Source organism: Larimichthys crocea, chromosome XXIII (assembly GCF_000972845.2).
Source record: "Larimichthys crocea isolate SSNF chromosome XXIII, L_crocea_2.0, whole genome shotgun sequence".
NCBI lineage: Eukaryota > Metazoa > Chordata > Actinopteri > Sciaenidae > Larimichthys > Larimichthys crocea.
The window spans coordinates 15,751,440-15,767,331 of record NC_040033.1 but is presented as its reverse complement, the minus strand read 5'-3'; the positions used below and the strand labels follow the sequence as shown (position 1 = coordinate 15,767,331).

At 38.7% G+C, this 15,892-nt stretch overlaps 1 protein-coding gene across 2 annotated transcripts in view; it reads right to left on the bottom strand.

The window, feature by feature from the left end:
- Positions 1-15,892, bottom strand: part of vav3 (vav guanine nucleotide exchange factor 3) — an 87,284-nt gene that overhangs the window by 35,177 nt on the left and 36,215 nt on the right. For both annotated transcript variants that reach the window (XM_019274839.2, XM_010729819.3), the window contains exons 3-14: positions 13,607-13,665; positions 13,373-13,438; positions 10,405-10,513; positions 9,878-9,979; positions 8,518-8,586; positions 7,681-7,784; positions 7,365-7,464; positions 6,928-7,023; positions 3,017-3,085; positions 2,343-2,429; positions 2,170-2,255; positions 1,394-1,526 (exon numbers count right to left, since the gene is read on the bottom strand). In XM_019274839.2, the coding sequence (XP_019130384.1) occupies positions 1,394-1,526; positions 2,170-2,255; positions 2,343-2,429; positions 3,017-3,085; positions 6,928-7,023; positions 7,365-7,464; positions 7,681-7,784; positions 8,518-8,586; positions 9,878-9,979; positions 10,405-10,513; positions 13,373-13,438; positions 13,607-13,665 (1,080 nt within the window). The remainder of the gene's footprint in view (positions 1-1,393; positions 1,527-2,169; positions 2,256-2,342; positions 2,430-3,016; positions 3,086-6,927; positions 7,024-7,364; positions 7,465-7,680; positions 7,785-8,517; positions 8,587-9,877; positions 9,980-10,404; positions 10,514-13,372; positions 13,439-13,606; positions 13,666-15,892) is intronic.

The following is a 15,892-nucleotide window of genomic DNA, read 5'->3' as shown; positions in this document are numbered from 1 at the left end:
TAGAGGTTTGTACAGGTGCTTATAAAATACTGCCAAGAAGCGAGTTAACTCAATTTTTACTCAATTTTACGAAGCTGCGTTTATCTGATAAATTGTTATGGCTGCTCATTATGCTGAAGTAGCACTGTTAATTGGTTTGTCAGGAGTCCAACATGGTTTCTGAGCTTTGCTGACTCAGTCATAAAGAGGCAATAATAGACTCAACAGTGCACGACTTTCCTACATTATAGCTGATTGGTTGTTATCTGAGATGCTAGTTTTGTTCTTTTTCTTTTACAGAATGCTCAAGTGCTATTATTTGTTCACTGTAACAGAAAGAGTGAAAAAAGAAAGCAGAATATGTTCACTACATTGTTCACTACATAGTATGAGGATGGGCATGGCATGCAGCCCTGAATGTCATCTAAAGCTGTTTTACAGTAGCTTATATAAAATTACTGTAAATCACAGCCTAAAGTGGGCTATTGCTATTTGAAAATGGTGATAACATGCCATAAAATGAAAAGCTAAATGCTCAAGACATTTTCTTTTTTTAGTCAGAGAACCAAATCAGATCTGTGAAAATTAAGCTTCCTAATTAAGATAAAAAAAACAATAAAATTAGACGTGTGGTTCACATATTCCTCTCAGCTGTGACGTATCTGGACCAAGAAGTGTTAACAATGGAAATAAACTATCTGCCTGTCAGACACTGCGTTTTTCATTGTTGAATGGTCTCATTTAAAAAAAAAAAAATAAATAAAATGTGGCAATAAAAAGAGACTTGTTTTGTTTCTGTCTGATTTCAGCTTGATTTAACTGAGACTAATTTTTCTGCATGTCTGAGATAAAACATCACTGTGGCCTCGCCAAAAGTGGAATTGAGTTACTCTCTTGGAACTGAAAGGGAAATGTTCACTAACAGATGTGTTGCTGCCAGAAACAGACCCCAAAAAACCCTGAAATGACTGAAGGATGTGCCAATATCTTTCCAATGTGATGGCCAGATCTGAAACTTGGAAAACGTATACCTGCCAAGGAGGTAGAATTCACCTGGGAGACCTACTCATGTGCTGCCTGGAGGGATCCAAACCTGGACAGGTTGTACAATATAATGCATTTTCCATGGCTTCCCTCAACAAAATCATAACACTGCCATGATATAATGTGTATTTTTGTTCTTTTTCTGAATGAAATACTGTTGTGTAATCTATTTTTGTGCTGTCATACATCTGTAAAACTCAGTGATGCAGTTGCAAAAAATATTCCATGACTTTCCCAGAAGTGGGATCAACTCCCATGACTGAATACCTTAAGATGACGCACCACACCCTATCTATGGGAGCAGTTATTCTGCATTTTGGTATGGAGAGGGCTGAGTCTCATTAGTAACCATATCCGTGTGTGTGCAGACCTTTCGGTTCTCCTTGTCCGACGTGGGGTTGTTGGTGATCTTGAAGAGGTGCAGGTCGATGACTTCTTTCATCTCATAGTTGTCTCCTCGACGCTTACATACAATCACCGCCGCATCGAACAGGAAGATGTGCCTGTAGTTCAAAGATGTCATTATGTTTGACGTCATCGTAGCAATAAATCTGATTTATTACATGTCATTACCCTGTTTCTATCTTTGTTAACTGAAGTTTTAACATTGCTGAGCATATTCTGTGTGTCAGAAAGTTCCTGTGATGGATTTACAGACATGGATTTGCCTCAAGCTCAAACTCAAGCTACAACATACAGCAGAAAGCTCATCAAGGTTGAACAAACTAAACCTCCTTGGGGAAAAGGGCAGGACAATAAATGCATTTTTGTCTGATGAAAAAGTTGTACATTGCAGTTTCAAAAAATATTGTACACGACCTTGTTTGCAGATAGTTCACTCTACTTGTGAGAAGAGAAAATAATTATACGACTTGGATACTGGATGCTTGATATTCTGGAGATCCTTACATGCATCCATAAATACATGCGCGTGTGACATGCACCGTGTGTTTATTGATTGTGGTGTAATCAGCAGAAATGACTTCATTTAATTTTGTTCTTCACTTACAATACACACAGGTTTAGCTTCTAACAGCACTCTGACTTATTTATACTGGCAGTTTTCCAGTTTTTGCACCAGACTCTAGTTGAGCTGCAATCAGTGAGGCAGCGTTTTAACTGACGTGTTCTCAGGTGACATCTCACCTGTCCTGTTTGGCTCGTTTGTCCACCGAGGTCACCCGTACCTCCCCGTCACCTTTGGGTCTCCCGTAGTTACTCAGAGGCTGATTCTACAGAAAAAGAGAAATGTTTGTTGTGATCTGACAGGTGTCAAGCATTTCCAGAGAATTGTGATGTTCAGATCAGCTCCTGCTTACCAGATTTTCAATGGATTTCTGATACTGATCTATTTCTCGCAACGTCTCGTTGTCCCTCTTGACTTCGTTAACGTACTGAGCCAAGTCCTGCGTACAAATCAGAAAACAAGAAGAAAAAGCATCTCTGAAATTAGTTTCATAACATTCAATTTCCAAGATTATGTGCTCAGGTTTTCATCTCTTTTCATGCAGTTGATGTGGGCTTGTAAACTTAAATGAGACACTATTTATGTTATTGGGCTTCACAAATAAACTTGACTTGACCAAGGACAAAACTCTCAACTTTTAATTGAACATCATTTGGGAGTTATAATATGAATGAGACAAATTTATTTAAGTGCAATCAAAAGTTCTGGACATGCAATAACTTGAATATTATATGAACAATAAATTGCAATATTTAATATTTCAGATATAATCATGTTGGCTTGCAGGGAAAACATTATTTAACATAAATATATAATAATTGTATAAGACATGAATAATTGTTATAGATAAATATGTTGCAAGGTTTCATTTAAGAAGAAAATATATATGAACGGTGCACTAAATGGTTCATACACAAAAAGTGTCTGTAGATATGTTTGTGTATGTAGCTTTGGGATGGACCTTCCATAAACCGTATGTAGAAATACACCATTAAAAATAAACTGGAGAAACAACTGCTGCTGTACCTTCATAGCATCCAATGCCATCCGCAGATTACGCTTGTCAGCGGCCTCATGTGTGTGTTTCACCAGCTCCTGTTGGACAGAAACAAATCACACACAGAGCGTATGAGTAAGCAAGTGTCCTACGATAACAGCTCTTTCAAAACAATCGGTCAGAAACAACATTTTTTGATATATTTATGAACATTGTTATCCCGCTGCTAACACACACTGCAACGCTTTGGCTCTTGATATGAAACGAAAAAGGTTACTGCGAAAAGAATCCTGCCCTGAAATAAATCAAATATTGTGTGTGTGTGTGTGTGTGTGTGTGCGCGTGTGTCAGCTATTGCAGGAATGTGTGTGAGCGAGTGTGTATCTGAAATTGCTTGCCAGTGCCTGGCTTCAGCGTAAACAAGACATCTAGACCCCAGCAGTTGAGGATAAGGAAGGATGCCATGCATGTCCTTCATACAGGCCAATACAAACAGTATCCACACACACACACACACACACACAGATACACACACACACATACTGAGCCGCTAAGGGAGATATATATGTCTGCATGGCACTGCTCAAATCCCCGGTGTCAGTCAAGCTCAACCTGGGCATTATTATCAGTACCAAGACGGCAGAGTCCCATTTATCAAGCCTTGCTCCCACCTCCACAGAGATACAGAGGAAGGGAGTGGCCGCATTGATAGCCAGGACCATACATGATGGAGTCGTCGAGGGAATCGCGTCGCGGTGTGTTCAGGGGGGAAGAGAAATGATGAGCGGAGGCAGTGAGGAAGAAAGAGAAAAAGATTGATGACAAAAAAAGAGAGAAGGAAAGAAACAGCGAAAGAGAGGAACTCGAGGAGTGAGAGGAAGTGACAAGACATTAGTTGTACAGATTCTGGCTGTCGCCATGTGGGAAAGTAACCCAGCGGATGCTTTATTTGGTGCAGCTGGCTATTACCCGGCTGGTCCGCGGGGATCTCGGTCCATGTTGACACAATGCAATCACCTTGTTCTTACAGGCTTTTTTTTCTCTTGGTGGGACATTTGTGTTGCATGCAAACATGAGGAGGGCGAAATGATTAAGTATTAGAGAGCCTACTCCCACTTTTTTTTGAAAAATCTGGTGGAATCAGCTAATTTCAGACTAAAGTAAAAACGGAGAAGGACTCTTCTTCATCTACTGTCATTTATTAGTGAAGGAAATATGCTGATAAAGTATGCAATACATAGAGCAAACTGTAAAAACAACCAAGTACTAATTGTAAAATTTACTAATTGTTGACAGTTAGACATACAATTGAACATACAGAATTTAAATTGACTTTGAATTCCACTCACAAATTATCTCTTGGAAAAAAAGTGGGGAAACCATATATTTTAGATTATATATTATATAAAACTTTAACATTAAGTAATTAGTAGTTATTAAAATTGAAAAGTAAGTATTCAGATTCAAATCATTTTGTCTTGTTTTTTGGTTTTTTTTGCATCCATATACTAACTAAATCTATCCTGCACTCATTACTCCGAGGTCTACCATCAACATGCACAATTACAAAAATCTCAAATAGTGAAATAAAACACACTGAGACCATAAGCCCTCCCTGTGGACGACCAGTCCACACCTAGACACACCAATTATTACAAGGTGAAACACTACTGCTTCTCTTTTCATGAATATCCCGCACATCCCAGCAAACACACGTATACGTTACATATAGAACACCTTCAACCTCCGGTGGGGGAAGTGTGTAATGTGTTACTGAAGGGATAGGCCACACATGCACCATTGTAGACTCATAGACTATTTTCTGAAATCAATTCAATAATAATAATAGAAAGAAAAGTGCTGTGAAATATTTTGGCTCATTAAAATGTCTTGTTGTTTCCATTTTCAGTGACTCGTTAGTAACTTCTCACTGACTTTGTCCCCACAGCCTCACTTCAGCTTCACATTCGGATTCACAGCACTTCAAAAATACTTCACCTCTCCGTCTCTCTCTCTCTCTCTCTCTCTCTCTTTAGCTGTTTGTCTTGTTCTGTCTGCTGCTCTCTCTTTCAGTCCTCACTTCACTTTATCTATTTTCTCTCTCCTCACTCTTGATTGTCTCGATCAGATGACAATTATGTGCGGGTCATCTCAGACTGAGCGTCATAAAGAAGCTACAGAAATAGACGAGAGGAGTCTCAGAGCCTGAAGGACGAAAGGTGGAGAACAAGGAGAAGGAAACCTGATCAACAGCACCACCTAGTGACAGTGAGCCAGCCTGCTCATGGAGTCTGATGGAAAACTCTCTAATGGGGGTCCATCACTTACTGACAGTCAGCTTTGTAGTCAGTTTCTGACTAGCTTTGATCATTTACACTGACAGTGACAGACATTATGGACAGTTTTACTGAAATGGAAAGGACAAGTATTATGAAAAATATAACAAGTAAAAGTATTCAATATATATTTTAATCTGCAAAATAACTATAGCTGTCAGTGGAATGTAGCAAAGTCAAAACTACAATATTTCTCTGAAATGTAGTCAAGTAATGTATATAAACTACCTCAAAAGTTCACAGTACTTGAGTAAACGTACTCAGTTACCTTCCAGGGCTGATAATACACTATGTTGCAGTGGTATTTTGTTTACGTTTATATTTATCTTTGGCAAAGTTAAGGAGGAACTGAGGTCGTATTTTATTTTTTAAAGTTATTAAGAAGGTTATAGGACATAATACAATATTATACTATACAGGAGACCATGCAACAATGATAAAATGTACGAGGACAGACCGAGCAAAAACGGGGTTGACATGATACATAAATAAAAACAAACATGGAATAGTTAAAGTAGTGTAATAACAGAGTGTTTATGTGTTTGATTGTGTGTATATGATTGGGAATAAGTAAATAATTCTTATTAATACTTTGAAACGTCAGCTGTTGTAGTATTTCTGTTAGAGCTTAAGTGATGTGTATTCCATGGTTGAAGTAGGAGGTGGTACTGATGTCAACGGCAGTAGAGGAAGGTTGTTACCTGATGTTGATGTGTCCATGTGTGTGTGTTGGTTTGTGTTATACGAGCAGGCATGTGATATTGATGAATGTGGCCCAACATCTGTGAAATTAATCTATTTGGTTGTTTCTCCATGCTATTTGTCTTTCTGTTGAAATGTACTTGGACAGTGGAAGAGTGTCACTGAGATGTTGAGAGGTTATTTCTGTCTTTTCAGCTTAGTAGGATTGTCTTTCTAGTGACTGTTAAGGAGACACTATGGGTTGGTCATATTTCAGTCGCCCTTTGTTTTTGTTTGGTTTTTAGTTGTTGTGTTAAATTGTCCCTACTCCACACATATGGAAGTCTTTTTTTCTGCACATACAACATGCAGCTTGAAGCTGCCAGAAACCCAAAATAGAGAAAAGGTGACACAAAGGTTTACAAATCTTAACAGATATCCACTCACAGTGTTACTAAGGAACTGTTCAAACATTCAAACGCTGAAAAAAAGCATTATTTCACTTTTTCATGAACACAAATACAGCAGAAAATGTGAGGAATAAAACTATAATCCTGCCTATTTGCATGTAAAGTGATTTTATATCTTCATATATCTTTTTTCATTAAAAGTATATGCATGCCATATGTCACTGAATATATTAATAATTCAAAGTTTTTGTTATGGTCTAATTAATATTTTTTTATTATTTTTACTGTGTTGCAATGCAATATATATATATACACATAAAGTGACATTCCAATGAATAAAACATGCACACAGTGTGTTCACAGATGGGTTTTAAACAAAGCCATTCGTATTAGTTACCTGGTTTTCCAGCATGCCCAGCACTAATTGAAAGACTATGGCTTCACACCATGATGACACGCTAACTTTATGACTACAGTTGCAGGAATAGTGTAGTGTAGGTTGGAGTGCTGTACCTGCAGGAGGAGGTGATACTTCAAGACTCGCTGCATAGGAACCACCAGCAGATCTCTCAGTGTGAACTTGCCATAGTTAGCTCTCTTTGAACATTCCTGTAAGAAGACAACAACAACAAAAAAAGAAGAAAAATCAATAGATTATCTTACAAGTGATATATATAGAACCTATCAAGAACACCAGCCAGTGTGTGTGCGGTATTTGTTCTGTGTATCCTGAAAGGTTCTCATGGGCTTTTAAAAGAAAGAGCTTCGTTTAACTTTTTAGGAGTCTCAAAGAGCGAGCTATTAAAGCACTTAACAATAATTTATACTGTCTGACGTGAGTGTCTTCGCCTGCAATTCCTCAGGTATACACATGAGGGCATTGTCTGACCATTGTGAGATGAGAAATGATCACATGAAACGATCATTTACCAACACCAAAAATATTTTACCTCTAACTTCATGCGTACGTCCTCTCTGTCTTTGCAGATGCAGTCCAGAGTGGCGATGGCTGTTTCCACATGGCTGCAGTATTTCCCATAGATCAACAACCTGGGACAAAAAGACACAGGCAGAGGACTGGAGAGGAAGCCAAGACATACACTTTTTCACTACCTACTTAATAACGTCAATGAAGAATCGAAGCTGACTGACACATTATTCCTCAGTGAGACAATAAGTGATAATAATATATGTTTTATATGTACAGAATTTACTGTAATTTACAGAAATCTTAAAAAAAGAGAGATTACAAAGTTCATAGAGTACCTCTCTTTGAACGTGATGAAGATCTGGTAAAGGTTCTGGGCACTTCTGTGGTGAACTGAGTCTTGGATTTCCAGCAGTAAACATTTGTGAACTTTAACCAGATCCTGAGACACAACAGCAAAGACACTATAACGTTTATTTACATCACATCTCTGTCACAATATCTTGTTTTGATCGAGGATCAGTGTGGCTAGAGTAAAAGATCTGTAACTCACAACCTTATTCACTGTGATATTTATGTTACCAGTGCAGTGGTATATTTTTAAATAAACAACTACGATACAGATGTTTGCATAATTAATCTGACAGACCTTTTGCCTGTGACTCCCACCCTCCAACAAGACACAAATAAGATTCCCTCATTGTGAGCAATTACGTTCAAAAGAATGTTATTGCTAATGGTCAGTCAGGTTAATTAATTATTAATAATCTCAGATGGAGGGAGTGCTAATTAGCAAATGTTAGCAAGTTAGCACACAATAATACAGTAGTGATCATGGCAAATATTACATCAGTATGCTAACATTGTCATTGTTACCTATATAAATACAGAGTTCCTAGCATGGCTGCAGGCTCATTTTAATGCCTTTACTATACATTTAATGTTTCTTAACAGTTATGTTTCATTTTGCAAAATAAAACTAGTTATAAAAGTGTGACAAATTGAACCTGTGGGATTCAGTTCAGTAATTTTTTTTATTATTTTTATTTACACCAATGCTTTTTCTACTGTGACATGTCAAAAAGCCTTCATTAATAAATACTTTTGTGACCTCAAGTTGAGCACCCAGTTGGATTATCACACCGTTAAGCGCAAAGTACTGCTGATTGACTTACCGGGATATTCACAAACATCTTTTCCATCTCAGTCATGGTTAAAAACATGGTGAGGGGCGTCATAAAGTGCTGCAGCAGAGAGAGAGAACACAAGAGAATGAAGTTCGTCCCCTCTGGAGTAAGAGTGGGAAAGTCATTTTGCAAGAAGCTATTATATTATGGGGCCAAGTTGCAAAGAGCTGCAGTCAGCAAAAACAAGACTGTCTGGGTCACAACAATAATCTCATTTTCAGAGTTTGCAATTTAATGATTTCCTCTCAGAAAACCCCCACCGCATAGTCACCTCTACATCTCAAAGGAGCGGGCAAGCACAAACTAAACTCCGCCATCCACTTCATATCGAAAGTCATCTACTCAGATACTCCACTGGGAAATCTGGCAAGGTCTTTTTCCAGACGTGAACGTACACAAGAGGGAGAAGACAAGTAGCCTAGCTGGGGGGTAAGAGACGGCGGGCCTCACACAGTCCTGCAAAAGTGCAGGGTAAGGTGGAAAACATTCACGATAAAAGGGCTACTCTCATAGTTTTGGTCTTTTGGTGCAGTTTGTTCTAAGCTGTGCTGGGATTACTCATTACCCGCCACTAATTTCAAAATAAAAAATGTATTCTTTCACTCATTTCTCTCTGAGAGTACACATTTGTTACAAAACTCATTACCTTTTTCCATTATACCCCAAAACAGGTCATTACAGTCAGTCAGTTTCACATATTGTAAGTGATAAGGAGGCAACATTGATTTCTTGTGCTCTTGTCGATTTTTTTTTACTGCTGAAAATCAATGGAGAGGGACTATTTTCACTCTAAAAAAGTTAACTTTATTTTCATTTTTGACCCATTGTAGCTGAGCGTAGGTTCATATCAACTTAGAAAGTGAAGAACAATTCAACAGTTTATGTTAGACATTTACAGGTAAATAAAGTTTTGATCAAACCCGTCTTATACAGATACAATGAAGTCTGTCGAGAGGGCTTGGAAAACAATTTTGACGCAGTTTTGCGTCTCAGGCCTCACAGTTATTAAAATTACAACATATATCTGACAGGTTTAGTGGAGAAAATTTCTCTTTAATTTAATTGGCATGACAGGTTTAGTGGAGAAAATTTCTCTTTAATTTAATTGGCATCACTTTTTTTTTAATGGGATTCGTGTAAATAACATCATTTGTAAGATTTAACAACAAATCTACCCACGTAATTGGCTACACACAAGTGAAACTCTTTCCATTTCCGTTTCCATGTAACGTACAGATGTTTGCATTCTCCACATTGTTTTTGTATAATATAGAAGAAATAACGTGCATTAATTCACAGCAAATATAGTTAGCACAAAGTGGTGCCCTGTTAGTCAATACATCAGTACCTTCTCTATAGACTCCAGGGTCTCAGTGTATTTCTCCTCCGTCTGCTTGATCTCTGTTAAACAGCAGCTCCTGATGTCAGTCTCTGCCTGTTTCTGAAATGCCTACACACACACGCACGCACACACACACACACACACGCACACACACACACGCACACACATACACACACAGGACTGTTACTATGTGTCAGCGCTGTGGGCTGACAAACTGTTGAGTCTTCGACCAGATGTAGTCTGTACAACCCTTCGAGCAAGGTCAGAAATTCATACATGCAAACTAGATCATAAGCCAGTTATGACAGTAGTATGAGGTATCATCAGTTTCTATTGAACAAATCATTTCATCTAGAAATACTAAACAATCAATAAAATAAGAATTCAGAAGTTAAAATAAATTAGCATTCCAAAGCCACACATATACTTTTTCAACTTTTAATACAGATGTTGACTCAGTGTGCCAAACTGAGTCACCTCTATCAATGAGGTGTAGTAAAGATGTGAGAGAGGTTAAAGAGAGAAGGACTGACCGGAGGAGGGATGGCTTCTGTCTTCATCAGGTCCTCATAGATCTCTCCTCCATCTTCATCGTCATACACACAGTCATACAGATCCTCCTCATCCTCCACCCCCTTCTCACTGCGGCACACATGACAGAATATGGTAGTGACATTAGATTACATCACACTGCTGTTTGCTGTTTTACTGTGAGTGGATAATGATTTTTACTCCTCGTGACATCCACATGAAAGGTGCACAAAAAAAAAAAAAGTGCACACAGTTCTGGTTTTACAGAAGTGGATTTAAATCGTATACTACAAATCTTGTTAACTTAATCCATGGCTGTGAAAGTGGCTCAGAAACACACACACACACACACACACACGCACACACACACACACACACACACACACACACGAGCAAAGACTTTTATGTGTCACGCCACAGGCCTGTTCTGACTACTCGCATCCGAGCCAATTACTGTACCTTAGCAAGTGGGCTTACATGACATGACTCAGTGCTTGTGTGTGTGTGTGTGTGTGTGTGTGTGTGTGTGTGTGTGCATGCATGTAAAGAACTAAGACCTGTAAGTGTGCAGGTATATTAGGGTGATGATTAAGCATGGACTGGATGTGCTGGGGAAAATATCCTTTGTTCCTTACCCAGGTATACATGCCATACCATGTGGAGTAACATTAACACACCAGTGTTTTGGTAGATTGGTGTGATATGAATGATGAAGGATATACATAGGCATTATCTGCTCAGAGAGTACTCATGGGCCACTAGAAAAATGTCAGATGTAAGAGCATTTAAATATGATATCATGATATGATATGAAGGAAAGTCAGTGTTTCACAGATTGGTGATATCTACATTAATATCTGGTACAACAGCAGGGACTGCTATTTATATTTCCATAGAGAGAACAAGTAGTGAGTAAGAACTGCACTCACTGTACAGAGTGGAGAAATACCCCTGAAATGAATCCAAGAATAAATCTGGCACCACTGAGTCACACTGAGCCAAAGATATTTCAGTTTTAAAGACACAGTGAAATAAGATGCAATCATGTGTGTCTGTGTGAGCTGTTCAGTTATCTCTTGTTATATGCCAGATTATAATTATAGTATTTTTAAACATTCATTTATCCAATCAAATGTGATTTGGCACGACCTGCTGACTCCAGTCATCATATAAAATCATGGGTTGTGTCTACCAGGCGAAGGTGTGTTTGAATCTCAGTTGGCAGAGACTTTGTTTACATCCCCAAAAGAGTACGGCTCCACCTCCTGATTGAACAACGCATGAGGCTGAGCGAGGTGAAGCTCGAGGCCAATTGTTAATCATCATTCATCTTCTGAACTGACTTTAAAGGGAGTCTTGAGTATGAGTGAGGGCGTCCTACATACATGCAAAATATAAAGAGTTGCGTTTCACATTTCTCTATTTCTGTTTTTTTTCTCTTTCACTGGTTTGAAGTAGCAGCTGTTCAACTGGAAAAAGGTGACCTCATGTATTAACAGTCAGAATGTGATGACAGTTCATGGGGTGTTTGCTCACTGTCTCTTAAATCTTGTACCACACCCACGCAGTACTGATGAAGCAGATTAGATTTTGACCTGTAAACTCTTGGTTAATGATAATATTAAAATGTTTTTTGTTTTTTACATTTTAGTCATTTTTTAATGTTACAGAGAAATGAATTTGATTTGAAATCAAGTTTTATGGGCGTTAAAATCTTTAAAGTACTTTATTTTTTTGAGTACTACATGAGAAAATCCCAAGACCCAGGATCAATTTTCAACTCATATGTGAATGTACAGGTGATAAATGACTGTGGTTGTGAAACTCTCCTGTAGGTTGAATAGGTACGAGGGTACTTTACAGGTGTTTTTCTACATGTTGTGTCCGTTTGACAGCTGCTGAACACTGAGCAGATGGGAGCTGAGAGCACAACACAGCTCTGTTTAATGTGATCCAGGCTGCCACTTTCAACTCCCATCCACTGCCGGCTGCTGTCAGGCTGCTGTTTTCCTCTGTCACTACTGAGTAGTGGGCTGCTTCGTACTCTTGGAGCTGTCAGCTCTAAACATAGACCAGAGCACCGATGTCAGTGGAAGGCTTCCTGACAGCACGTTTACTGTACGATTATCTGTCTTCACTGACTTACACAACCATACAAGTTACTATAGCTCTGTCCATTAAACGCAACTTAAAACCAACCCCATATTTTTCCATATGTGTTAATGGTTTATGCTTAGACCCAGGAAGTTATGTTTGACTCTCGGCCAAATATAAGCATAATTAATCAAAAGGAAACTACACAGACTGACTACAGGGAGCCATTCATTCGAACTTTAATGCAGTGTTTTGATAAGCACATGACGTTAATATAAAAAATGGTTAAAGGATAAATATTGGCAAAATTATGTGCATAAATTTACAACTGGCAGCTTCAGTCCGAAAATATTCTAAAATATATTCCCTTCAAAAATCCATGTTAACTAAGTAACAGTCAAGTCTCAGTAGTTTTTATTGCTGCAAGATTTTGGTGAGGCATCGTGCCAGAAGTCCTGTTTGCAGTGTGATGTTATGATTTTGTTCCTTGCCCACTTCCAAAAGTGAAAAATTAATTATTTGTTGTTTTATAATAAAAAATGATTAAGAACATCAATCACTAGAAGGTTAGTTGTCATCATATGTTAAGTGCAGGGCTTGAAAATATGATCATGCTGCAGGCCCACACGACTTGTGGTCAACTACAGAAAGAGCCTGGAGAGCTCATGCTGAAAGCTTTGGAGGAGGTGGCTGCCTTCCAATCAACACTCAGGGACCAAATGTTGCCCACGCCCACAACAGCCTGTTATATTTAAATGGCAGGGAAACTAGAGACTAAATGAACACATGGCTTTTTAATATAAAGCTCTTATGGAAATCCTCACTAGCATGTTAAAGAGAACTTTTAAATGTGTTATGCACATGTGTGGAACATACTCTATAAGGTCCTCCAGGTGGTTGTAAATTTCTTCATCTTCAACACTGTCTTCGGATGGAAAAGGCCTTTAAAAGGAAATTAGAGCATTTTAGTTTGAGCTTAAAATCTCATCATTATATACCCTGTCATACACACGTATGCATATACTGTGTCATATTGTGTCATAATTTATTGTATACGTTTGTACTCGTAGCATCTATAAGAAATGATAGTGTCATTTTACTGTGACATACCTGATTCCAGCTTGTTGTGTGATGGCTGTGTGGGAAAGTTTAGATAGTGTGTCCATAACCTGCAATAGAAAGAAGAAGAACATGTTATTTTATCATATTATGCACATTATAAAATCATATGTAGCACAGAAATCAAGATATGTGACTTATATCTGTTTGGGTTTGTTTGGGTCTTTGTTCTGCATTTCTACAAAGAGACACATGAGGGCAGCATTTTCCAACAGTCCAACACTGCAGTATCTGAGTGAAAGTAAGTCACACAAGTCAACTTACATTCTGAAATGTAGTAATTCATTCACATTTTATGATTATATATATATATAAACATAAAATGTTAGTTTGATGTGTTTTAACATCCCTATGGGGCAAACTCAGTTTTCAGAGTTTAAGCTGGGGAACATGACAGGTGTTGATGAGATGAGAGAAGAAGAATGTTGCACAGAAAATATGAGTCACTGGAAACTCAGTCGTCAGTCAGCTTGAACTGATCAGTAATTGATCGTTCTGTGAAGTTAACCGTGTGTACTCGTGTGCTGACATGATTGCTATTAGTATGACACGTAATTTCACGCTGCTGTGCTCAGTCCTGCCAGTAACCTTGACCATCTCTGCATGTGTGTGTGTGTGTGTGTGTGTGTGTGTGTGTGTGGCCTCCTTGACTAATAATCACAGTTGAGCTCACCTGCTGAATTAACGATACAGCTTTATTATTATCTGAGTCAACACTCGGCGGGGAGCTCTGTTCATTCATGCTTTACAGCCTGGCAAACGGCCAGCAAACCTCTTTGTGTGGGTCATCTGTCCACTGACATAACACAAGGATGTGCCGATGAAAACACGCCTCCATGCTCACACTCACACACATACACACACATCACAGATGTAGCGTAGATATATTCGGCCTGGAGCATAAGCTCTTAGAGATCAATACTGATCACACAACTGTCCTTTCCCTCCCCCTACCAGTAAACAGAACAAACAGTTGCACACATAGGACTGAGAGGGAATATGTTTCTGCTGACATCCTTTAAGCTATAAACTGTACTACTACACACCACTGGAACTAATAATGTGACATGTCATGTGTGACTGATGTAAAATGAATGCTCGCCCCGTGTGTCGGATGCTGAAGATTGATGGAATTTAACTTAAGCATAAAGTGTTTTTAACCAGAGTGGTCTAAGCGGACTAGTGTTGATCAATTGCCCAGAATGTAATCAATCAAACTTTGTCACATCCATCAAACAGAAGGCGAATGACACCGACTGATATTCCACATTTCATGATTCTGTGACGGCGTGTCGTCAGCTGTCAGCTTGTCGTCACAGAGGCATCAGATGCATCAGAGGCAGTGGTGCGGTAATAACAGCATGAAACACAAGCTTGAGGTCATTAGTTGTAGCTCTGATCAAAGGGAATTATTAGAGGCGAGCAGCTGAACGGGGAGGGCGCAGAGCTGTGTTTGGGACAGGCAGAGCTACACAGAGCTCAGCAGCCGTGTTTGATTACTCATCACGAGAGGAGGCTGCAGATGTGTGTCAGAGCTGATGTACAGTTAATTCAATCTAACAAGAGAACGATAACGTGCTTTCGATAATAATTCACTAAGCCGACTTTTCTAGTGTCCCTGATAGAGGACGGGTACTTTTTGATGGATTGTTTTGAAGGATTTTTTGACAGATAAATGTTTTTTAAACTGAAAAACCACAAGTATACAGTACTTTTTTCAGCCCAAGTGCATGTGACAGTGTAAGATTAGAAACAAAAAACAAAACTAATACCAAACAGCCTTTTTTAAGTGTCAGACTATTAGATAAGCACAGACTGAATTCCCAAAGCAGCAGCCTGGATGTGCCCTTCAGCAAGCAAAGATGACTTCAGGCAGTGTTGAATATTATTGTGTATACAATCTCTTTGCATTACATTAATCCAGTGATTAGACAATGCTTTGCAACATGTCAACCTTGCATTATTATTCAACTCAACATAGAATGTGTGTTCAAAAACACATTGTGTAAAAAAAAAACACTTGTCACTGTGTCTGTGTTACAATCCAAGCACAGACACAGTGCATCCTTAAAAAAAGAATCCTCCTCCTCCTTCCTGTTAATAATCCTCACGCAGTTATCAGACAAAGTTGACAGACGTCTCACTCCAATGATGAATGAAGGGCATGACATCCGGAGGCCAGTTGGCAGGTACAACGTGTCCAAAAACTGAAGATCCACTGCACTGCTGAACAGAGCTTTGGAGGCTTTCCAGTTTATGCTGGCAGGCGATTTTCAG